Source organism: Melanaphis sacchari, unplaced genomic scaffold (assembly GCF_002803265.2).
Source record: "Melanaphis sacchari strain LSU unplaced genomic scaffold, SCAv2.0 Contig0_pilon_pilon, whole genome shotgun sequence".
Taxonomy (NCBI): domain Eukaryota; kingdom Metazoa; phylum Arthropoda; class Insecta; order Hemiptera; family Aphididae; genus Melanaphis; species Melanaphis sacchari.
Window position 1 is genome coordinate 34,894 of NW_020270366.1, and position 27,174 is coordinate 62,067.

A 27,174-nucleotide genomic window follows, 5' to 3' on the forward strand; every position below is an offset into this window, starting at 1 on the left:
GGTAAGTTCGGCGGTTCAACATTCGTAAAATTATCTTCATTATTTTTAATTGCATCACGATCGGTGTACGATTGAAACAAAATACTAAATAAATATATTATAATATGTGTTTATAAAAAGTTACACCTTGCTTATAGTATTACATGAAAATAGACACCATCGTCGCTTTCGATTTCGTTTAGAATCGGGTTGCTGGAATCGCACCGACTTCCTCCTCCTCCTCCTCCTCCTCCACCTCGAAAGAGTGTGCTTTGCGTTATTGCTTTTATTCGTATCAACTGCGTATCATTTTAATAATTATAATTATATAAATATTTAAAAGTCTGGTAACCATTATCATAAATACGTTTATACTATTCTATTACAATACGTATCTATTAGTCATATTTGAAAATATGTGATTAGAAAAACCAGTTTTTCTTTTCAATTATATTTGTTTTAATATCTAAGAAATGCAATGTTATCGGTTAAAATAATTCTATCAACTGTATCACTATTATTAAAATAAAATACTTAAAATAAATACTTTAAATTAATATGAAAATAAAAATAAATTGAAATAATAATAATTATGATTTAAGAAGACAATTTAAAAAATAACTTTTTTGTAATCCGTGATAATATGATAATAACTGTTGTAGCGAAGGAACATAGATTGATCATAATTAGTTATAGTTGGTTTAGATTGTTTAGAATAATGTTTTTAATTGAAAAAGTCAAAAAATACTTACCATTTATGGTCATTGGTATGAATATTTATTTCATATTTTAAGAAGTCATTATAATTAGCTTATTATTAAAAAAGGCTGTATTGCACTAATGCATTATATTTTAAGTTTTTTAAAGACATAAAAGTCCGGATACCAGTTATAATATAAATTGATGCAATAGATAAAATTAAATAAACCGTATACAAATTTAATAAACTATTTCATTTATTTAAATTGCGATCATACTTTCATAAAAAATAAGTATATTTAATAGCAATAATTATAATACCACAAACATTTGAATATTTACACTAGTAACCCAATTTAGGCAAACTTAGACTTAAGCCTTCGTACCTAACTTATGCTTAATAAAATATAATATAGGTTCTTACCCGTTTGTGCATATCATACTAACGCGGGTCAATAACATAGTGGTATTGATAAACCAGTTCCGGTCGGATGTTTACCGGACGGTCCGATTTTTAAATGTTACACGTTTTAATAACAAATAATATAGTAATATACATTTTAAAATATTATTATTATGGCACGTAATAATATGTTTAAAACATAATAATACAATTCCGATACGCACAGGTTAGTTAAAATGTATCTCACTGAACACTCATAGTCCTCGGATAGAGTAATAATACCAGCCTAGAACGGTCAATAAATAATAATTGTCCAGCAAGACGTTATTATTGACTCGTTCGTGACGATTAATCACAAACTTGGCATTGGCATTGAGAACGTACAGACACGTACTGGTCGTTAGCCAAGTTCAATGTATCTGGTCAAATTGCTTAAGTGATTAAAAAAAGTCGTCATGTCGCACATCGAGAAAAAATCTCGCCCGCAAATAATTGATACGCCGGGAGATTTTGTAAGTCACCAATTGTATGTCAAACAGTTTTAGTTTTTATTGATCTTTATTTTAAAATAAAATAAACTTAAGAAAATTAAACTAGTCGACAATAACAAATAATAAATAGCAAAATTGTCCAAAAATCGTACGTAATCATGTTGTTTTTGGGGTTATTTTGACAATCCGTTGTTCGATAAAAATCGAACAGAATCGTGTTCTCAAAAAGGTAAGACGTACATGCTTTATCGAGTAATAATATTTTTATTATTTTTTTTTTAATAGGAGGAGACTCCTATTGATGATTTTGGGCACTTATTCGTTTCGGATCATTTCGAGATCGGCCGTTACTATTATTATGGCATTATACTTCTGATAATATTTCACGCGACCGCCGCGTCAACAGATTATCGATCGTTCGTCCTTGTAGAAAGTGTATGGGCTAGGTACGGTGGACTGTAAAGTGTAAGCCGCGACGCGCATATATTAACAATAATTATCGCAACCGACCGTAATCACGTGCAAGCGTAACTTACTGTAGTCGATATAATAATATTTTATGACATCGTTCACTATCGACGCCACGCCGTAACGAAACCCAGGGCTAAGCGTTTTAAATTTTTTCGCATTTGGGCCGGCGCGCAGTGTGTGCGATGATATAATAACATGTTACGTTTCGACGAAAGATATACGACTAAAACTTAAAATCGAATTCGTCCGACAGAAAAATTTAAAACAATATTTATACACCTTATATATTATAATAGGTACACAAAATCATAAATTATAATAGCTACAGGACGACGGAGTTTGTGGTCGGAAATCCGTCGCGAGCGTAGTAAGAAGAAGAAGAAGGAGGAGGAGGAGGCCCAATCGGAAAGTGTGCGGTGAAAACCGTTTCGATTTGTTCGAGAAACGCAATAAACGGCGACGGCGCGTTGTCTCTCGGTGGCAGCCTGGTTTTCAGACGGGCTGCGCGGCCGCCGCCGGTGTCACCACGGCCACGGCGGTCTGCGGCGGCGGCGTCGCGACGGCACTGCACTTTTTCAGGTGCGTCCTCATGTTGCTGCTCTGGCTGAAGCTCAGCCCGCACTTGTCGCACGAGTACGGCTTGACGCCCGTGTGGTAGTTCATGTGCGTCTTCAAGTGGTGCTTCTTGGTGAACGATTTGGCGCACACCGCGCACGCGTACGGCTTGACGCCCGAGTGCAGGCGCATGTGCAGCGTCATGTTGGACCGGTCGGCGAACGGCTTGTGGCAAACCGCGCACGAGAACGGCTTCTCGCCGGTGTGTATGCGCAGGTGCTGTTTGAGCAACATTTTCCTGGTGAACGACTTGCCGCAGTGGTGGCAACCGTGCGGCTTCTCGCCCGTGTGTATGCGCACGTGCATGTTGTACGCCACCCGCTGGTTAAAGCTCTTCGTGCAGTACTCGCACTCGTACTCCTTCCGGTTCCGGTGGATCTTCATGTGCGAGCTCAGGTAACCGCGGTCGTTGAACAGCTTACCGCACTCCGGGCAGCTGCCCGAGAACTCTCTGGTGCCCTCGTGCACGGACCTGTGATACTTGTAGTTGCGCAGTTGGCTGAACTGCTTGCCGCACGATTCGCACACAAACGGTTTCTCGCCCGTGTGGGTCCTCTGGTGGATCTGTACCGGTAGAAAAGACGTCTTATTAGACACGTTGGTAATTATTGTAAAGGACGAAAAGGAATAAGCTTTATACGTTTTAAACGTCGCGCAATAGTTGTTTTAGTCGTACGTTTTGTATTATTATTATTATTTTAAAATTTATGATTTATCACGAGTTCAAACTTTAATGAGTGATGACTGATGACCGTGTTATAATATTATTATCATTACGATTTGAAACAGAAATTTATTTATTTATTTATACGTCCTGATTTTCAGTTGATCGAGTTTGTTAAAAAAAAAAAATAAAAAATATTTAAATATTTTTCACCGCATTTAACGCTTTTATACTCGTATATTTATTAAACATGTCAATTGCAGAACTTAAAAAAATTGCATTACGACATATTTAGTAATATTTCTATCCCTAGGGAACATTTTAATTTTTACGAGTGACAGTTCTGGGATCTACTTCCGTATAAATAATATATTAATCATGACAGTATTTCGAAGAAAATAAATTATTTTCAACCAACACACGTTGATACTCTGGAATACTTTGATATACGATCGTAAATAATATAGGAATGTTCAATGGATTCTAAAATTATATTTAATTATTATTTCAAAGTTTTCGGAAATTGATAATAGATTACTTGATTAACTCGTAAGTTGGACAACAATCAGTTTCATGATTAAGTTAAGTTTACTTTAGATGTTTAATTATAAAATTTTTAGAAAGAATACTGGTCTATACTAGGTCTATATTAACCTTAAGAGACGCTTTGGTAACGAAAGTTTTTCCACATTCTTGACAAACATGACTTTTTGTTTGATTTGCATTCCGGTCTTTCTCCGGTATCCCGTTATTATTAGCATCGCTGGTAACTTTAAGTTTTTGGTTCGTATCTTTGTCGCTGTCGGTTGACGGTGACGGTGGTATTGAAACAGTTGTAGGCTCTTCCGGCGGCGTTGACGGCAGCGGAATAGGAAGCGGTCCTTCTTGGATTTCCGTAACCTAAAAAGAAAACTGGTTTTAGAATTATTTACAATTAACACATAGAAAGCAATAGAACACTGTACATATCATTAAAACTAATTTTTAGGGTTCATAAGATTGACAAGATTAATAGTAGAGGCGGTAACGTATCAATTATGTGAATGAAATGGATGAAATGATTCATGGGCTATAGAAATTACGTATAATGGCGAACACCATTATTATATTGTATACATAGTCATACAGGTTTTTTATGAAATAAGTGTACATAAAGCAGTTGTAAGATTGAAGTCGTTTTAAGTGCTTTAACGTTTTATACTGATAATTGTATTAACCGAAATTCGTAAAATAAAAAAGTATTGCAAATACTTGTACACCTGTATCAATACGATTCGTGATTTGTGTTTATCTACTATATACTGTAATATACCTTTTTCTAGCCACGCTGTGTTTAATTTAATGTATTTAAAAACATAAAAACAATTATGAAAATAAAATACAAACACCGTGAAAGTATCAACGCGCTTTTGTTTAAGTCGTAGGATATGGAATATCGCCCACGGTCGTCGGAGACCAGTCACGATCGGAGTCTATCCAAATATCTTAAACGAAATCATACATTTGTAATTTATATACCTACGACGATGGTACCGGAGTCGGAAGATAAGCGTGCAGAGAGAAAGGCCGGTTTTGAATGTTTTATTTCCTAATGCACTATCTTAAGCCCAATCTCATATAAACATATTATTGATTCGCCAAACAGCATTAGGATAATATAATATTTTAATATTATACCATTTGCATGTTAATAACGTTGTGATAAGTGTATACTGTACAATATATAATTATGTACACTTATGTTGTTAATCGAGTAATTCGATAATAATTATTTTCATTACAGAATGAGTTAAAATTTCTAAAGACAACTCTCGATTTAACTTGGCATGGCGCGACGGTGGCATTACGCAAAATCACCCATGTTTATACGTGTGTGTGTGTTTAATGTTTATGGTTTGATAACCGCAAAACAATAAATCATCGTGTACCAACAGAATACGTTATTAAGTGCCTCTACTCATTGATTTGCATTTTACATCACTTATCTACACAGGACAAACGTTGATTATCAAATGTTAATTACACGCTTGTGTCATATTATATTTACATGTATTTAAAATGCGCGTTTATAAAATTTAAACGTAAATGAATTACATTTCACTTAGCTTTTGGACGTTAAATAAAAAACATTTGCTGAATGATTTTATGCTTGAAATAGTCACATAAACGTTAAAAGAAATAATAAAGAGATTTATACGGCAGAATTTTCAAAATGCAATTATGTTATTAGTGCATCGATTTATATTTTACTTAATAATTAAATAATAATAATTTTGTGTTTCTGATTTAAAAATTTTATATTAACTAGTTTAAGTATATTGAGGAATATGTTTTACATTTTGTTACTAAATATTATCTAGTTTATGAATATTTTAGCATACTAATAAATTTTCGTATATGGCTCCATTGGGATACACTGTGTAGTGTGCATAATATATTTAAATTCAAATAAACTAATAATAGTAATTGCTTCACATAACATACATGTTTAGACTATAGAGACTCAGTCTAGATAAGATATTATAAAGATCTGTTCATTTAATAATTATAAAAATAAATATTAATAATAATATAATTATTTTTGTTATTATTATTATCATCGAAAAGAGATTTAATTACATACATTGGTAGTTTAAAATTATTTAAATGGTTGTATGCATAAGGTATAATCTTGATTTTAAATACTAATTTACTTTTCATTTTTCAAAAATAAAATATGTATAAACATGAATTATCAAACAACCGGTAGGAAAAGGTTTTATTTTTTTCTCAAATGCGTTCATAAGCACAAGGAAAAATAAATAATAATTTATGAAATCCATTTTTTTTTTATAACAAAATAAATATATTGTTTTAATTTTACTGTAATTAAAAACAAATACTGATTAATTCAAATTGTGTAATATTACTATATTGCAAACGAAGCTTAGTGTGTGTACAATTGAGAATACACTTTTTTTGTTATACCTTTGAGCGTAATGTATTCAAAGCGATGTTGCCATGTCCGATATCCATTGACGGTTGTACCCGTTTCTCCGCGACATCACGTATTTCACACCGTACCATTTTTTATCTACGATTATTCATTGTAGACATACTAATATGATATATTATTTCAAATCGATAATTAATTAATAAATATTAAATAATTACAATATCGACAGCTATACTAATCAATAAAGAAAATTAAAAAGGTGAAAAGTAGGTAGGTAATCACTCTGTTACACAGTAGGTGTCAAGTGTACCTCGTCAGTCGTCATTGAATAAATTACTGTAGTATATCTGTATGTGTGTCATATTTGAATTAAATGATAAATTATTGCATATTAAAAACGATTACGAACCAAATCGATCGGTTATCCTATAGACTGTATAAATTTCTTATTATTTCTTATTTTTTTTTTAATTTTTTTTTTTTTTTTGATAGAGCAATTAGAAATTGTTTTTACAATTACTAATACTATATGTTGATATAATTTGATTTAATTTTTAAACTTCGAAAACACTATATTTATAAAATTATTATTATTTAATTGTATGTAAATTATTATTGATATTAACTTTTTGGTCAATACAGCGTTATGATACTCGTAGAATGGCGTGAATAGGTTCATGGCATGGAATAGGCATAGAATTAATCTAAATGTTTTGAAAATGTGTAATTATATACATTAAATAAAATGATATATGTAAAAGTATCAAATATCCATGAATAATATTAAATACAAATAATTAAAACTTTCATTCTTCGTTTAAAAAAAAAAAAAAAAAATGAAAAATCATGCATATAATATTTATCTTTAATATTTTTTAATATTTATAATAATAACAATCTTGTATTACATTTTCAAGTTTATTGACCAAGTAAGGAATTTTTGTTGTTGATATAATTGAGTATAAACTAATAAAAAAAATGTCTATAAATATTAAATAGCTTAAACATTTTAAATAGTTTTAAATTATACCATTATACCATTTATAGAAAATGGTATTTTAAACATATGCTAAAATTTTTAACTATCTATATTATCTATGGTTATTCGTTTTTTAATCACAAAAAAATAAGTTAATCGATTTTGTTGAAAAATATAGCTGTTAGATTTGAGTAAGATGTTTTCAGTTTAAACTAACTAATTTTTTGATCAACTAATAACATAAGTTGATATGTGTCGAAGTTATCTTTTTAAATAAGACTAAAATTATTTACTTTTAACCATTAACCTTAACATTTTAATTAGATCTGATATTTGTTCGATGATCGAAATCTTAGATAGTACATTTTTTATAAGCGTTGTCAAATTATGTATAAGTCGGCTAGTTTCACATTTATCGTAAATCTAAGCTAAATAAAAGAAAAATAATAAACGTTGTTTGCTTAATGTCATAATATTGTAGTGAATTTTCAATTTGAATAAACCTACGCCTTAAATATTATTAGTTATTACTATATAGTAATTATATTAAGATCTAAAATCTGAAATATCTTAATGGGCTTGTCGTTTTTGAAAGTACAATACACATTATTATATTTAATTTATTAATTTAGCGAGCTTTCTACAATTACGTCTTTCAAAACATTAACCGTCGTGTTGTCATCATTGTCGTTGCGCGTGCATGCATATAATAAATACTTGTACAATACGGCCATAGATATACGCACATCCCGCACACTGACATATAGGTGGTAGAATAGTATAATTAAGTATATTACAGTAAAGTAGCAACTAAAAAATATTTTATAGCTGTGGATACCGTTACTACAGCCATTTTTTTGCTACATACAGTTCAAGACCATTTTCCTAACACATCTTGCGTTCGTCGATTTATCATATGAGAAAATGATTACTTTTCCGGGACTTGAATTTATAACAGGCCATACATATTTTCATAAAATCGACCGTCGTCCAAATAATAATTTAACCAGTGAACCACATATTGTATGAATACTGCAGCATATGTAATACAGTTTTTAGTACATCGTATATGCCTCTTTTAGCTAACATTTTTAAAATTGTGGACATGTTGTTTTGAAAATTTTGAATACGTTTAAATTTAAATCACTGGAGGCCTTAAATTTGCATTCGGATCATAAATATGTAAATATTTGCCCGAACTAAACATTAAAATATAATAAACATGGTTGTATTTAGTTCAGTTTTTTGATTTAAATTCATCGGTTGTTGTACTTGTTTTAATAACGGAAAGAACTCGAATAGGTTTTATATAATTGGCCGCCCAATTTACACAACAATTTATTTGGATACGAGTTGGAGGATGAAATGGGTCGATGTAATTTTTATTTTTACCATCACATGTGTGTATTTTGTATATTACATAATTTAAAATTTTTAAAACAATTATAAAACATATAATTCAAAACCGTGATATTTGAGTACACGACATCAGTACAAACGTGTATTCATCAAATTAAATGCGAGTTTTTTAAATTATATTACCGCATATACGTTGGACAGTATAGAAATCAAGTATTATCGACGGCAGACGCGTATATATCTGTATTCTGTATATAACAACCGGTCGTAAGTTATAATTATTATATTACAGGCTATAAATTATAGAAATTCAAAACGAAATCTGCAGAAACTAATTTCAAAAATATTTCGCGCTGACAACGTTGTGTGTCATCGAGTGATAGTATTGAGTGGGTAAATGATATATATTATTTGTGAATTAATTTCAAAAAAATCTCGTAGAACATCTTATGTTATAAACTATAAATTGAAATGACTAATAACTTACTATTAATCCTTAAACGAGTTTTGACATTAAAATGCGATGACAAGGAAACAATTATATGTATACATTATATATAATAATCGATATATTTTTATTTTATTCAAATATCACGATAGATAAATAATTATAACATTAGAACAATTAAATTCCATTATAATCATTGTGACTATATTATATTTTGTATAGCTTTATACATATACAATAATATAGACCATAGTTTAGGTACATTTTAAATATTTTAGAACTATACAAGGCATAAATAAAGTGAAACAATATTTTATAATTTCGTTTACAACTACGAAACTACATACTAAATTTAAAAAAAGTTTCAGCTTAAAAACTTTAAGTATTGTGCAGATAAAGTTTGATTTTGTGATAAATATATCCTGTATACATTTTTGTTATTTTAACTTTTACATTTGATTATTGATATCAAAAAAAAATGTTTCTGTACTGTTCTGTGCTTTCGTATTAGATATACACTGCAAAATAGATTCGTAAATTTTAAGAAGTGTTTTTTTACGCGCTCGCGCGCACATACACACACATGCATAAACTTACACAATAAACAGATTATTAGCTAGTTATTAAATTTCTTTCTTCATATTGAAATTAAATATTTTATGTACACTGAACAGATAGGTAGCTTTGTTCTACTAATTTCAGTTTTGATTTAGGAAAAATTTAATATTAATTATGTTTGATATAGAAATTTTACAAATATGTATATCTGGGTATTTAATTAAAATTGTTTTAATCGAAAGTTTACTAAAATTTTATAACGAAAAATAAATAGCATATTATTCAAATAAGTACAACTTTTAAATCTTTAATAACTGCATTTTAACTGTATTTTGAAGTAGTGGTATTAAGATGTGTTCTAAAATGACAGTATTTTATATTACAACTTACCTGAATTGTGTTCGCTGTCGGCGAGTTTACTGGAATTACTAGGGAGTCAGGTTGCACGGTCTTTGGAGTCAAGTACCTAGGAGTGGCGCATGGCGGGCGGAAATTCTGAGTCCATGGCGATGGTGTCAGAATGCCCGTGGTTCTGGGCGGCTGACGCACCCTACAATAAGGCTGCTGCTGCTGCTGCTGCTGCGGTGGAGTCATTGTTAGGGGCGTCAGATCATTCGCGACTGTGGCTGGAGAGCACGGATGATTTTGGGTAGCCTGTGACTGGACCGAAGACATTTCCAAGTGTCGTCGCGGGTCAAGGAGCGGCCCAATTCCCAGGGCTCCAGCGGCCGTAACGAAACCATCCATTTTGTGTCCCGGAACGACGGCCGCACCCGTGTACACAAACTCCAGGACGCGGCTCACGTCCTCGTGCCCGACGTCCTGCAGGATGATCGTAATGCTGTCGTCAGGTCCAGGATGGCCGAGGAACAGTGTCTGCAAAGGAGTTACGACAACGATTTACTTAAATGATCATATGATATGATGTACCTATATTAATAAAACATAATATTAGTGTTAAATTATGTTAGGTCACGAACGCCGACTAAAAGCCTGCGAATGGTTTTCGTAGCGATTTATTTATTATGACTATGGGTACATACCTATATCAATCAATAATATAATATTATTTTGTAGGTATTATAATACACCTCCTAAGTGGTATAGTTCGGGCAAGTGCGGCTTAGGGTCCGCGATATACGTGATTATTTTTCAATTTTATCTAGCGTGTCCGTATGCATTGACATCAGATTCGTCTCCAATGCTTTAAAAGGGAAGGATTAGTGGGGCGAAGTATCAAAAGAGTGGGATAATACGCGTGCGCAATTGCCGATAGATTATAATATACTCTGCGTGTGGTGAAATCGTTCTTCTCCTTCCCTCAAATTCCTTTTCGTTCATTTGTATTTCTCAGCTGCAGCATCTTTCAATGGTGGCGATTACGCGTACAGTATTATGGGTTCAGTATATAAACCTAAGTCCACTGTCGATCGAAAAATGACCTATAAACTCGTGATACACATTACACGCGCCATGGTAGCAATTAATCCGACAAACACGGCACCAACACATGTATATATGTTGTGAATTTATGACGTATACCTGTTGTACGGCGGCGAATCGCGAAAGGTACGTCACCACAGGGGTTAATTCACTGGCGGTTTTCGACCAGTCGGTCGACTAACATTCAGCCGGGACATCATCAGTACCTAACCGAACGCATTACGCACCGAATAAATTTTTTTGATTATGGTGGGTATGTACCTAGGTGTATGTAATACAAACATATTAAACGGGTGGTATAATAATAATATTACGTCGTATTTTAGAATTGAATTAGTCTTTTATTATATTTTAACGTATTTCCATTCTGCAGTGCTCGAGTGTAAGTAAACGTAGACGAGTCTACTGTTCGTTTGATGCCATAACAAAAAAAAAAAAAAAAATTCGCGGAGTTCTGATTAAAAATGAACGCCACGCGCAATAAGATTATCAGTATTGACAGTATCAGTTGTTCTGCGAGGTAACAGCTTTAAGTTCGTGGACTTCATATCGTATAATATCTAACCTGATTAGATTCAGTGTCTTACGAAATGTTACTACATTGTGAATATTATATGTTATGGTTAATTAAATTTCTTTGGTAATTTTAGTTGTTATAAAAATAATAGCATACATATAAGTCTGAAAATGATTTTATCTCGTGGTACGGTGTTATTAAATAATAATACATTGTAATATGGTATCGATTAATACACACGTGTGTATAGCCATTATTCATAACAGCGATAACCTTATAATATTTTAATTTTTATGTATGCAATCAGTAAGCTATACCTAATGCATTTCTATCAGTTTACTCGGGTGAAAATCAAAACCATTGCTGACTAAAAATTAGTCGACTTTATACCATAATATGTGTATTGGTATCTGATTTTACGATAAAAATGGGTGGGTATGAGTGTGTGACTGTATAGATAGGTTTATACATAGTATCATTAATATATCATTAGTATTGGAGCCACAAAAGATTGGTGTTAAATACACTAATGACTATATATTTATATATTGAAAATTGAATTGACAAAAATGAATTTTTTTTTCAACTTACTTGCAAATACGAACTGCAGTACGCTAGTACAACTTTGTGAGCTCTTAATTTGTATCCGTCGGCGCAGCATATAACGACGTCTGCGAAATGTTCAGAATTCATCATTTGTTGTAAACTAAACATCAGTCTGTTTTCATGATTATCGTATTTGGCGTCTCCCATCTGGAAAAATTAAATTAAACAGATGAAGAATATTATAAAAATAATACAAAGAATAATAATTATAATTAAAACAAATAAATGTTATTAAAATTAATTGGTACTACATAATTATTTTTAAAGATATAGTATAGTTTATTTTAAGTTGCATTATAAACTATTATGTATCAAATGGAGACATTAAGTGGAGCAATGAAAATAAGAATTTAATTACAAAAAAAATTAAGTGTATTGGTATATTTAAATGTATAATATAATAGTGTACTGAATCTAAATCATAACAATAGGTAGAAATATAAAACTTGATAAAATTAAACACCTCAATTTTTTTAAGGTTATAAAATATATTTCTATCGTTTTTAATTATAATATATTTTGGTTGATATATCTAATTATGAAAAAAATAGTATTTATGTGAGTGTAAACCAATTAAATATCATCAAATTTAATTAGAGATCAATTAATTTATTTGACTATGAATTAAACGAATGTCCGGATTTTTATTATGGTTAGTTTAATAGAATAATTAAGTTTATGTCTATTAACATAATTTGTATATATATATATATATATACATATTAAACATTTTAATTTGATGCTAAAAGTAATATAGATGAAATTGTAACGTATTTAAATTATGTTTTTGGAAAAAAATATAGATGTAATAAGCGTGGCTTATAAAAAAAATACTAATGTTTTAAGAAAATGTGAGATGTTAAAATTTAGAACATATAATTCGTAGATATGTAATACCCTTAGACGACATCGTTATGAATGAAAATAAATTACCATGTAATCATGGTAAATTATATACTATACACCTCACGAGTCAGTATAATATGAGTTACGATAGTAAGCGTACAAGCGTATTAAACGATGACTATTCATGGCAAGAACAAATATTATAGGGTACAAAATATAATATTGTACTTTTACTTGTCTCTTTAATTATAAATAACATAACTAGAATATTATTGTATGTTTATGTATTTAGCATACAAGTAATAAACATATTATTTCTACGTTTTGAAAATAATACGACAGAAAATTTAATTTAAGTTCATAGTTGAATAGTTTGAGAACATTTGCATATTGAATAATTTAAGTATTAATCAAAACAAAAGGTGTAATCTCATAGAAGTCATCTTAATTAAAAATTATTTATTTAAACACCGACGTTCTTCGTGCTTTTCCGAATGCGTTCAAGCGACAAAATAGAGAATAAATGCTAGGACGTGTTTTTAGAGAAATAGAGCCAAAAAAAGAATAAGAATAAAAAGAAGTAAAATATTATAATTGTTCGATTAATTTTTAATAAATTGTTTAATTGTGAATAATTATTCCATGTTATAAAATATTGTGCAATGACATAAAATCAAAATTATTTTGAAATGTTATTCGAAAAAATAAAACTGGCATTCATAAATATTCGTAGTACTATAAGTGATATAGGTTGACAAAGTACGAATTTCTATATAAAGTGAAAATTGATAATAGATAATGATAATATTTTTATATTATAATATCGTGGAAACAAACAAACTTGATATGCCTAAAAACCTCAGGGAACTAAAAAAAATATTTAATTAATTACTGCAATACTATAACTAAATGTTGAATTTTTAGGTATATTAATGTTGAATTAGGGTCATAAAACCCAAAGGTTATAAATACATTTTTGCCAATTCGTAAAAAAAGCCATTAGACGTTTTACAATCAATTTTATCATTTCTGATACATTTGTTTTTATAATAATTTAAAGTAAGCTTTGAAATGTAACCATGGAAAACCAGAAGTTCAATTTTTAAAAATAAAAATTTTTAAACAGTTATATTAATTGTTTTATAAGCATATTAACTTGAATAGTGGAGAATTATAGAATATACATAGTACAAATATAAAATAAGATTATTCAATGCCAAAGTATTTGTATAAATAAAATAGTACATTTTAATAATATAATATATTAAAATTTAAATACTGATAAATTGTAACTTAATATCTGGTGGATAAATTTTTTTTTAAATTTTAGTATATGGATCACATTAAGATTTGAAAATAGTATAAGGTTTTATTTAATATAGTTCTACCGAACAATTTAGGTATTTAGGCATGTTCATATACTTCATATAATATTAGAGTTAACATTAGTTTTACAATATTATCACATTCAAATATTTTAAAATGTAGAAAATATAGTTTATTTACTGAAATTAAGATATACTTGTTTGTCTTAGATTCTGAACATATTTGAAAAAATTTTTATTCTTATTGGTATTTCGTATAATAAATTTATATATTTATAAAACAAATATCTTGAAAATACAAAACACAATCATCTCTATTATAAACTTATATGAATATTTTAATTTCTTTAATTGATCAGTTAATTGATCAATAATTATATTAATCAGATTATTTTTAATAAATCATGAAGCATATAAAACACTTAATTAAATTTAAGACAATGACGTAGTATACTTAGAATTAAAGCCTATATTGAATAATGTTTTTATGAATGAAAAGTTGTGGCTTAATACGACAAGCCATTATTGATAGCTTAAGTTACAAACATAAACTAAAATTTTTTTTAAGAATGAAATTACAGCGCAGTTTAATTATTGACATGACTGATGCATTGAATCCAAACCTCTCGTATATGCAATCCTATTTAAAAATATGTTAAAAATATACCTAACTAAAGATAACACTATTATAGTTGGATTCTTAAATGTGTATGATAATATGAGCAATACAAAGTATCTAATAATTTATAAGAAATTAACGCTCGATTAATTAGTTACAATAATCGTATCAAAAAAAGGTGATGTCAAAGAAAAAATTGATAATTAACCAGGGACAAAACTAACAATGAGAGTAACGAATGAAGTGAGCAAGAGGCAAAACGTAGAACCCGATAATACTACAATTATGATTATATAACATATACATATTATAAGTTACGAGTAGATAAGAATATATAATAGGTATTATGCCAAATCATTAAATAAAAAAATGTCTTAGATTTATTAAAGTTTTTTTTTTTCGTGACAGTGAAAATATATTTTAAATTATAGGACATTAAGTGCTTATTAATTTTAAAATTTACGGAAGCAGGAATTTTTGATTAACTCACGTTAATTTATCAAAGATAATTATTTTATTGATTGTTTATTAATTCTAGGTTTTTTTTTTTTATTAGCTTTGAGTAATACTATTACAGAAGTTTTAGATTATTATACTAAGGAGACTAAAATAATTTTTTTTGTTTTTTGTATTTTGTAAAATGGAAAATGTGCAGCTTATTGCTAATGTCGATGTACAATATTTCACGTGATAAAGTACACTTCAATTTTTTTTTCATTTAACGGCTTAACGAATAAACATTTGGTGATTTAATACTTAGCTGCACGTATTCATGTAACACCCAATTAATAATTGTAGTGAATATAAACTAAAAATATGCATAGATACACATACGTGTAATTAGTTAACTTTATTTTATTTTAATATTATCATAAATAATTAAATACACCTTAATATACACTTTAATTTAGTAAAAGTTAAGTTTGCACCAAGGCGTATGTCACGGTTAGATTTTAATTTATGTTAGAATAATTAACTAAAATTTGTTTTTTATTTAAACGATATACATAGGTATTTATGTATATACATTTTACATACATCAATTGGTTAATACTATTCCGTTATGAAATTAATTACACACGTATAGGTATTTATTTTGTTCCTAAAATTGCTTTGAAAGTTTATCTAAAAGTTTTTTTAAGCGCATTTATGAATTGATTAATAATATTTTTTCGGACAACATATCGAAAAATATTATGAAGAAATGTAACTATTTTATTTTCAAATAGTATAATAATAACTATATAATTACCTCAACCATATCTAAGTAGTGATCAAAAGTTTCACAAAGTATGTACCTAGTTTTAAAATATTTAAATATTTATAAGACCTTAGTATGCATATTAAAACGAATTTATAATAAATTATGCATAGAATATTCAGGAAAATATGTTTCACTATTTTTATATTATTATAAATAATGGTATACTTATTGTGCTATAATTTGTAAGTTTTTAAACTTTTATTAGTTAGTTCTGGATATTTTAATGTTGATTCACAATAAAGTCAATATTAATAATATTAGAAAACATTATATTTTATGAAAATATCTATATGAAATATATTATTACAAAAATGTAACAAAAACACTGAAAACACGACACACATTTTCAGTTTTATTTTTTCATTTTAAATTGATGTTTTTGAGAAATTTATAATCTCGTAAAATCTTTCGCCATCATGCAATGAAATATTTTAAACTTTGAATACTAAAAAACATGTATAAATTAGATACTTGTATGAATAGGTATAATCTTATAACTATTCAAATAAAAAAAATTATTATTTATTGCACTTTGTATTGCATAATAACTAATAAATAAAACCACAATCATTAGTGGTTCGAACTATTCTTTTCGAAACAATTTACTTTTTTTATTGTTAATAACTAAGCAGGGTATAAGCTAATTGATATATTTTATACATTTATAATCAATAGCATCATATCTAAATTGGGTGTTTAAAATGTGTAAATTCATTTTTTAGTATTTCATATCTTGAAAGTATTGTGATATCCAAAATTTTTGTTTTAATAAACTTAAATGCTTTTAAAAAAATTTCTACTTAAATCTAAAATTGCAAAATCATAAAACCTCATAAAAAAAAAAATAAAAAAAATACTTTTACAATTAATGTAATAACGTACATTATACTAAAACGTACTACTGACAAAAAGCATGAGAATGTGCGTGTGTACTTTCGAACACACAAACGGAAAATTATAATAAATTGGTCATAAGTGCCACCATTCATTCGGAAAAAGAAATCCCAAAGAATTCTTAAGTCTCTCGCAATTTAACACGAGATAACAATAATAATAATAATGATAATACCATTTGTGCTAACTCAATACAGTCAGAATATACGTATAACATTGTATAATACGCGTATAGGTTTTTTATAAAATTAAAATGGTGTGTATCTTTCGTTATACGATTACTTGTTATGGGACACACGCGAACCGTTTGCTCGAAAAACCGGTCCACAGCGTTATTATCGGTTGCACGTTAATGCAATTAACACACGACCGGCGACCGCGCCACACTAAACGCACAAGTTCTGTGTACACGCGAAACGGGAAAAGAAAAAATTCAATCATAGTTGTTTATTTTTACTTCATATTCAACACCGGTCGACTTTCTAAAATTATGGAAGAGTGACTTGTTTCAAAAACGGTTTTTTTTTCATAAAAAAAAAAAATTGGGAAACCGATTTTATCGTCGCGATTTATTATTACTTATATGGTCAAAGTGCGTAACAATAGTTTTGTTTCTTGTTCGATTTTTGTTGTCTCTGTGGTCCGTCGTGGATTCCCACAGCTCGACTTGAGAATTACAACTTAATATGCAAATCCACACTCGATATGTACCTTTTTTTTGTGTCGCTCCGATCGATTATATTTAGCGTCTACTTCCACCAAGATGACATTCCCTATTATATTATTTTAGTACGTTATAGTTTACGACCTTATATACTCGTATAGTTTCGGAAATATGCCTTTATTGGTTATTTTCTCCTATCGCAAGTTTGGACAAGCTAAATTGGATGAGTTTTTTTTTTTTTTTTATATTACATAAAAGAATATTAGAATATTATTTATTATTTTATATTATGGGTAATATTTAAGTAGCATATTAGAAACTAAAACAAACTAACAAAAAATAATTTATTTTTGAAATTTATTTTTATATTTATAAAAATATATTTAACACAATGGTTTTTGAAAAAAACTCGTCTATTTCTATGTAGGTAACAGTATTGATGCTATCTAATGTATCTATTATACGTAAAATTGTTTCATTCGTTGCACTGGGACCAAAATGATATAACGTACTGTACCTACAAAATCAATCATAATTATTTAATACGAACTATGTTAAATACCCATATTTAAAAAATATTTTATAAACTTATAGTTAAAGTCTAGATAGATTTTTCATTAAGGTCATGAAATATTTATATAAAAAGAAAAAAATGTTTACTATAACAATTGCAAATTTATACCAACATTCAGTTATTCCAAAATATCTAATAAAATAAATTAGTATTCTGCTTTTATCCTATATATTAGTTTTACAAACATTAAAATCACGCAAGTTTTTAATTATATCACATTAATTAACTCATTAAATATTTAATTTTATACTTTTAGGTCAGAATCAGATAATTGTATCGCCTTCGATTTTTTACGTTCCCATTAATGCAAATAATATTAATATTCATAGCCAATAATTTGTGTAGTGTTATTAATTATTGCCAATAAATTATAAATGTATTTATGTTAATATAGGTATATTAAATATACACAAAAATATACATATTCCATATGTTTGTACTTTAAATATACGTCTTAAGTTAAAAATCGGTTTAAATATTATACTATATTTTTAATATATTATAAATTTAGGAATTTGTAATATAATAGACAATCTATAGCTATTTATTTTAATAAATATAAGTTTAAAAGTATCAATCTTTTATTATATCTACGTGTAAATTAGTTAATGAAAAATGGGCAATGTTCTGTTTTAATTTTAACTCTATAAGGCGTTAGGATATTTTATCATTGACCGCATTAATAAAACAATATGTTACATAATAAGAATTGAAGGATATAATTTAAAAATTAAAGTTGAAATATAATTTAGAAATCAAAAAGAAAAACGGAGTTCTCATTTGTAAATCGCATAAGACGAATTTAATCAGTAGTTGGTTGAAGAAAAGGGAGTATGGAAAGGCATTTTGGATCTCGTTTGGCAAGGGAAAACTAAACAATTAATATGGGAAAACAATTCTAGAGAATTAACTTCGTCTGCCAGAAAATTCCTTGTTAAGTTTAAATTAGCTAATTGTTTAATGTTTTCGATATAAAATGGAAGATATATTTAAAGCTATCGCATATATATGATGCAAAACGTAGAAATTAACGTTTAATTTTATCTTTAAAACAAACTGTGTAACGTCATTTAAAAATTATACTTTTAAATGACGGATTTAATATGTACCTATTACAAACTAAAATAATTTGAAAAACAAGTCTTACTTGGCTACACGTATGTTTTACTTCCGGGGGTTTTAGCTTAGGAGCATGTAATTTAATACCGATTTAAAATTATTAACTATATATTTAGGAACATTTAAAGTGGCTATTAATAATAGTGTAATTCGTTTAATAATTTATGAATTAAACTATAGTTTGACAGTAATTATTATACTAAGGATCAAACTTTATCGTATTAAAAACTAAAAAGTAATTAAAATTGAATGTATAACTATTACAAGAATATTATCTTAAAAGTGCTTTAAAAAATATAGTTTAAAATAAAATAATTCTGAAAAAAATGTAAAAATGGCGCGTAAATTAAACATATTCTTAAAAATTAAAATATAAAAAATTACAAGAAAAATAAAATAATTTTATTCTTAATGTGAATTTATATTTTATTCTTTTTCATATAACAAATTATAAAAGCAATACTTGTACAAATTTAACTCTAGTAATTACTTATCAATAGTTTATAGCATCGAAAAAATAATAGAATATAATGTAGCCTGTAGGTATGTGGTGTAATTTTTAAATTGTTATGACCGAATCTATATGCGTAGCAAACATCGATCAACATTTTTAACTTTTATAGTTAAAATACGAGTATTTATGTAATTTTTGTAGAGTCCGCTTTAATATCGTTTTTTGTCATTTTTAATTTCCAGAATTATTGGTTAGGGCACGTGTGTGATATTAATTGTTTACTTTATATAAAAAGAACTGTTAAGTTGATTATCAATTACTGATATGATTTTTACGCTAGGTACATCTTATCGTATTATGAATACATCTACAGTTTAAAAAATATAATATAATATTGAACTTCTTTAAAAATATGCTTGTACAGTATATAGATATAGAAAATTATATTAAAAATAAAAATTTAAAACTTATTTACTCAGTTTCTATTAAATAATAATTTTTTTTTTATTCTTATAAATTTGTATAAATCAAAATTTTTTATATATGATGTTTGGTCATTTTGTATACTGATAAATATTGCTAAACGTATTGCTGGATTTCTAATACAGATCTTTTTGTCCAGTTATAACGAACAATTCAATGGTTGAATAGTATTGTTTTTCTATAGATTAATCAGCTATTAGTTTCATTATGATACATTTTCAATGAATTTATTCTCGTATCTCGTTGGTAATAATGTAAATACGAAACCAATTTTTATATGATTGATTATTTGTTATTTTTTGTACTCTGCCATGTCATGTTAAATACATGTTACTGTGCACTTCTGTATGTACACACGGCACTTGCAACGCATATATAGTTCAAGAGAATATCTATGAAATCAATCGTTATCGATTGCTAACCAGTTTGTAAGACACGAGTGTAATAGCCAAACTATGATATCGATAACGAGCACTTAATAGTTTACAGCGTAGTATCTATTTCAGATTCGTTAATCATAAGTTTGACTACCACAAATTAGTTTAGGCTGAACCCGCCATAATATACTTTACCTGTTGGTGCCTCTAATCTGAACGACTACGATAACGATAACAGATTATACTGTACACTAGTACGCATACATAATAAATGTATGAACAATATCAAGAATTTGAAGAAGTAGAAAGATACAATTAGCGTCAATAATAATTACATTCAATTAAACCACACGCATACACTTGCACGCACACACACACACACACACACACACACACATAAACACACACCTAGTGTTTAAGAAAGACACTCCTCCTTTCGTCATGACGGTGATATTTTATAACTATTACATTTTTTATGTCTCAGCTCATTTCTTTCATAGAATTATATTATAGTAATACTTTTAATTTAATATATCATTATAACTATATTGTCTTATACGACAATCAAATAACTCGCAATCTATATTGACTTGGTATACTATGAAAGCGCGTTCCGAACGGATTTGGTTATGACTGTATCACGACTCACAAGGACTTTTAAGATTATTATTTTTAAATTATTGCCATATCATATTAGAGACTCGCGTAATAACTTCATCCAGGACCTCCTAATACCAATCATCGGACGCTAAATTAATTAATATTTAAATAAGAAATATGCAACTAGATTTTAAAAAGGAATGAAAGGGTCTCAATTCTGCTTTGGGTGCAAAATATGTAAAAAAAAAAATAATAGATACCTATGTTTAATGTCCGAAAAAACGTGTACTGTAAACAGCTGTAGCACCTACTCGTGCTATAACCTATAATCATCCGTTACCTAATATATCTATTATTGATGATTTTTTTTTATACTATTATAATTATTATCATACATACGCAATTGTTATTATTATTTTTTTTTATGTAGCTGCCGTTTTTGATATTGATACGTTTTTCACCGCAGCGATTTTCAGGTATGCATTTCTTTATCTACAAGTTCATACGCGCATAGTAGATCTATATTATGATTTACGACTCTGCGGTAAAACTTGTATATCCCTTCACTTCAATGCGTGCACATCAAGGTGATTTACCAGTCGTGTAGACCCCCTAGTTTTTCCTTTTTGAATTTATTCTACTTCTGATTTTTAAAATATTCAAGTATAGTTTAGAAATTCATTTTGAATCTATTTTATCATTTAAGAAGTATCTTTAGGCAATTTTATTGTCTTTTTTTATATTATGATGAAAACCATAATTTTTTCTAGATGATATTATTAATCAGGTGACTTTTGTGATAATTTTCGTTGACGATACTGAAGTTAAAATTACATTAAAATACCTAATAAACATTAATTATATTATCTCAGGTACAATTTGATGGAATTTTGATTTTAATACCATTAAAGTTAAAAAAACAAAATTATCTGATTTACAGTTTACTGAAAAGAAGGTTAGTTCTATTTGAAAAAAGGATTTTGTATCATCAAAGTATACTCCTTAAATGACATTACAAATCTAAATAATAGAAAATACGCTAATATTAAGTACAGGTATTTACAAATTCCAAAAACCATTTTCATTTGAATAAATTATTATGAAAGGAAAACGCGGAGGGCGAACACGCTTAATGATTCACTCCGTGTAATATCAGTTTTTTTTTTGTATTATTATCATGTACACCATGCGATCACAAGACGGATAAGCGCATCTTGGCGTATTATTCTTATCATTTACTAATGCAATAGTAAACGCTATGTTTTGTTAGGTACCTGTACGCGTTGTGTTTATGGTCGTCGCACGACGCTGATTTCACGTCTAAAGTGTATAATAATATAATATATTTTGCACAGTGCGCTAGCGTTCCAATATTATACGACATCATGGCTATATTATTATCATTGCGAGCCGAACGAGGGAAACGTTGTGACACTCGTTTCGCGTTTTATACTCGTCGTCGTCGTGTTGTCTGAACCGGTTGCCGATGCGGATTTTCCCCTATCTGGCGTAGTTGGTCGTCGTCGTCATTCGCTTCTTCCCAGATGTGGGAATTCGTATGGGCATAAAAAAGATAAAAAAGATCTAAAAACTTCACTAGATCACGTGCACTTTCCCTTGTCACGTATTCCCACGACGATACCTCCACTCCGTCTTCACGATCCACCCGTCAAGCTCTCCGACACCAGAGTCGGTGTTTCATTCGTGATATCGACTTGCTTCGGTCGTGCATCATATTATACAGGGTGATTATTTTAAAACCTATTCAGGCTATTTACGCCATGTAAACGCGCACGGCAATAACGCTATTATTCATTATTTTCTTCTTGCTTTTAATTATTGCTTTTCACAATAGATTACACACTCCGCACAATTTCATTAGTTGATTAGATTTATAGCAACTATCGATTTTTTAATAACAATTAATAATTAGTGTTTATGCTTAATTTTTCCCATTAAGATATTTTTCATAAAATATTGATAATAGTATATGCTATTGCGTAGGAACGTGTATGTAAATCTTATATCTGATTTAATTTTGTATTAATTATACTGTTTAAAATTTTAGTTGGAGGAATGGAATGACGTAATTAATCCTTTTCTACTCGTATAGGTATAGCTAATATTGTATATAATTATATTAATTACAGTTAATCGACTATTTAATAGGCTATAATATAATATATACGTTGAAACAGATAAACATACATTAAAAGCTTCTTAAATAACTGAAATATAAAAAACTTTGTATTCAAATATTTGGTTATGTAATTTGATTTTTAAGTTCTATTGAATTTGATTATCATAGCTAATAGAAAACACAATTAAAGTTTAGTAAGTATTTATTATTTTTCCATTTTGAGTTTAGATAGTATAGTATATAAAGTTAATTTTCTTCATAATATATATATATATACATTGATATAATATGTAACAAAAAGTTTAAAAAAAACAAAAACAAAAACAAAATACAAATAGATTATCAATATAATAAATAATTTAAATCTTATAAAAAAATAAATCAGCCGTCACCCGGTATAATAAATACGTGTATTACATATTATATTTTATGTATATACACTACACAAACCGGCTGGTTACAGCAAAAATTTACATACACATACGGTTAACCGTATTCGCCTTAATCGCAGCCAAACAGTGAACTATGCTGCACGAAATTGGAAATAAAATAAAATCGCCTTTCTATTATAGGCTCGACGTGTGCTATATACAATATAATATGTGTATAATAATGTATAATATACACATTTAATTTTGTGTCGTACTTTATGTGTAGTTTATTTTTTTAAATAACGTCATCGTGCAAACTGGTTTTGTGTTTCATTCAAGCGGGGGCCACTGTATATATAAAATATTATAATAATATTTATACAGACACCGCAACGTGTGTCATAATTTGTAAACGGCGACGGTGGAGTTCGATGTGCATGTGCATAATATGTTCGCGTGTAGGAAGAACGTTTTGAATGGGTTTGTTAGTTAAACGAAATTCTGTTCGAATAAATACCAATAACGGTCGTCGTTGTGTACAGTGAACATTATTGCTTGTTGTGTAAACGCTTTGCATGGCAACCATTAACAATGGTCTGTGCCCTACGGCCTACACTCTACAACTACATACGATTTCGGCCCTAACCACACCCTAGATTTGTGTTTTTGTTTTTTTTTTTTTAAATATATACATAATTTCGTGAAACTTAGTTCGAGTGATAATTACCATAGGGTGTTATTCGAGTATGGCACGCTGAAATTGAAGTCTGAGAATAATGAAGCAAACGACCGACACGAATTAGGTAAAATGTATTTAGAAATAAATCTACATGATTTTCTCTTTATTAGAAATTGATTTTTTTGTGTAAAATTATGTATTCTAGAGATAAATATTAACAACATTGACGCAACTACGAGAAATGAATTGACTCATTGATATCCTAAAAACCAACATTTGTATCCATTACCTGTATCTGTAAACATTTATAAATTAATTATTTCTAACTTCTTGATACTTTTTAAATTAAACTAACTAAATTTTAAATGTAATTAATTTTATATTATTTAGGCTCCTATATGCTGTTTATTTGAATTTTCAACCCAAACTATTAACATATGTACTTTTAAGACTCCAGTTTAAAACACTAGTTATTTATCAGAATTCTATATGTGCTCGGCCGTTCACCCTGTATGTTAGTTGTTTAGTAAAATGTTAAATCACTTTTTGATTTATTGATTTATGTATTGTACTGTCAATTGTAAAATGATAGGTATAATTATTGTTACTAAATGAGCGTAGGTTTTTTTATTTTATTTAGGACAAAACTGCATTAATCACCTCTAACTACATTATTAAGTTAAAAAGGCATTAAGAACTTCTATAATGTATCATGTAAACTTTTAAAGCTATCGAATAGTATCATATATAACAAATCGAAAGAGTCAATAAAATATAAATTGAAAATTATGCACTTAATTCCAATGTAAGTACGATTCAGTAATAATTTATGCATAAGTTTCTTTCTGGATATGCATAATTTCAAATTTACGGTTGCTATAAATACTAAGAAACAAATATTTATATTACATTGTGGTCAATAAAACTGGTATGGAGATTTAAACGTTATGCCGTGAATTACACCATGTGTAAGTTTGTTTTAAATACAAGTGTTATTTAAAAATATTTAAGAATAATTCAACGATAATAACTAAGAACTTTGTTAAGATAGCATTTATCACATTGTAGTATATCATTAAAATGAATGTACTTAGATTAGAAAGATGGTTGTTAAAATATATCTCTTGGATACCATGTTATTATAATAGTAATAATAATAATTATAATTGTGTATGTAATGGTTTTGTAATCCCATCAGTTTAATATCATTGATCGCCGTTAGGTTTAAGAAATTAGAGCGGCCTAAGAATCTATATACATTAAAGATTTTAACATCTAGTAATTAGATAATTATTATTATTAAAACGTGTGGCATGAAGTAGGTATATAGTTATAATTAGTCTAATTGAACTAATAAGTGAAGTATACGATTTATTTAGGACTTTTTGTTTTAAATGATGTGATCAGTTACGTTATGATAAAATAATGATTTTTATTGTAGAAAAATATCAATGTTTTAATGCAAAAAAATTTCTCCCATTAATATTATTATGATGTCAATTTATATTATAGAGAGTGTATATACTATACCTACATATTCACAAGTTTATTACTGTGTGAACAAAAACGAGAAAGATTTCGCACGTGTAATACCACACATACACACATTATAAATATACGTTTTTATAAAGTATTGTTTTTTATTGTCGTTTCAAAAACGAAGTTTCTGTTTATTAAAATTATTGGAATGTTTCGGTTTAACAAGGTCGCCATTGTTCTGATGGTGGGTTTTAATGATATTTGGGTTTGTTTACGCTATACGGGAACGTTAGCGAAACGTACGTGGCACGTTTTAAATAGGTACTGTATAATATCGTTAAACATTATATAAACAATTTAATAGAATAATGAAATAATAATATTATTCATGTTGAAGAGACTTAAACGCCCGCCGGACTCACCTTAGGTCCTTTGAAGCGCACTAATTCTTCCTCGCACGGCTCTCGGCATCAACGGGTGCTGTAAACAATAACTACAGAACACTAAATAAATGTTATGTGTTGTTTCGACATAGATATACAACAAACTTTTTCGAAGTTTAATACCGGACATGGACAAATCGCACACAGCACTATAATATAATATTATTTTACGCACACCCCGTCGACATTGTTTATTCTATTTTTGTTGTCGTTTTCTTCGTCGTCGTCATCGGACCGCATCTACCCGAATGCGTGTAAATCAACAGCGGACGGACACGGTTCGTGTGTACTGAGAGTGTGCTAAAAGCTGCACATGGGCTTGGGCATGGTGCACTGGGCTCCCCTCTCACCCCGGAGATGCAACCGGTTCGTATGGGCGGGACCAGAACAACGATCGATGAAAAATCGCAACCTACATTGGTCGGTATGTACCCAAGGTGATGTATGTATATTATATATATATATATTTAATGGTTAAAATTAAATAAAAACATTTTGGACGTGAATATTGGACACGCGACGATATAGGTATGATTTATATTTATATACGTCTACGTGCTATACAATTGATGATTAATAATACTTATATATAACAAGTGTATATTTCTGGTTGACAGCAGGATCATCTTATAGGTTCCATAGTTATTATTACATATTAAATATTATTGATCTATCG

General features: G+C 28.7%; 1 protein-coding gene across 2 annotated transcripts; it reads right to left on the reverse strand.

The window, feature by feature from the left end:
• Positions 1–951: 951 nt before the first annotated feature.
• LOC112593110 (zinc finger protein OZF-like) lies at positions 952–26,782 on the reverse strand. 2 transcript variants are annotated; one of them, XM_025337394.1, is made up of 6 exons: positions 26,604–26,782; positions 26,478–26,548; positions 12,153–12,314; positions 9,992–10,477; positions 3,977–4,222; positions 952–3,222 (listed from the first exon to the last, which is right to left on the reverse strand). In XM_025337394.1, the coding sequence occupies exons 3-6, from the start codon at positions 12,312–12,314 to the stop codon at positions 2,536–2,538; spliced, it is 1,581 nt and encodes a 526-aa protein (XP_025193179.1). In that variant the 5' UTR covers positions 26,478–26,548; positions 26,604–26,782; the 3' UTR covers positions 952–2,535. The 2 variants fall into 2 exon arrangements, with proteins under 2 accessions (XP_025193179.1, XP_025193188.1); XM_025337403.1 differs by lacking the exons at positions 12,153–12,314; positions 26,478–26,548; positions 26,604–26,782 and adding an exon at positions 10,645–10,751.
• Positions 26,783–27,174: the final 392 nt, after the last annotated feature.

Coding starts and splice junctions, on each gene's coding strand:
- LOC112593110 (XM_025337394.1), bottom strand. CDS start 12,314: ATGGGAGACGCCAAATACGATAATCATGAAAACAGACTGATGTTTAGT. Junction 10,478..12,152: donor ACTGCAGTTCGTATTTGCAA/GTAAGTTGAAAA, acceptor ACTCCTTTGCAG/ACACTGTTCCTCGGCCATCC. Junction 4,223..9,991: donor CGACAGCGAACACAATTCAG/GTAAGTTGTAAT, acceptor TTTTCTTTTTAG/GTTACGGAAATCCAAGAAGG.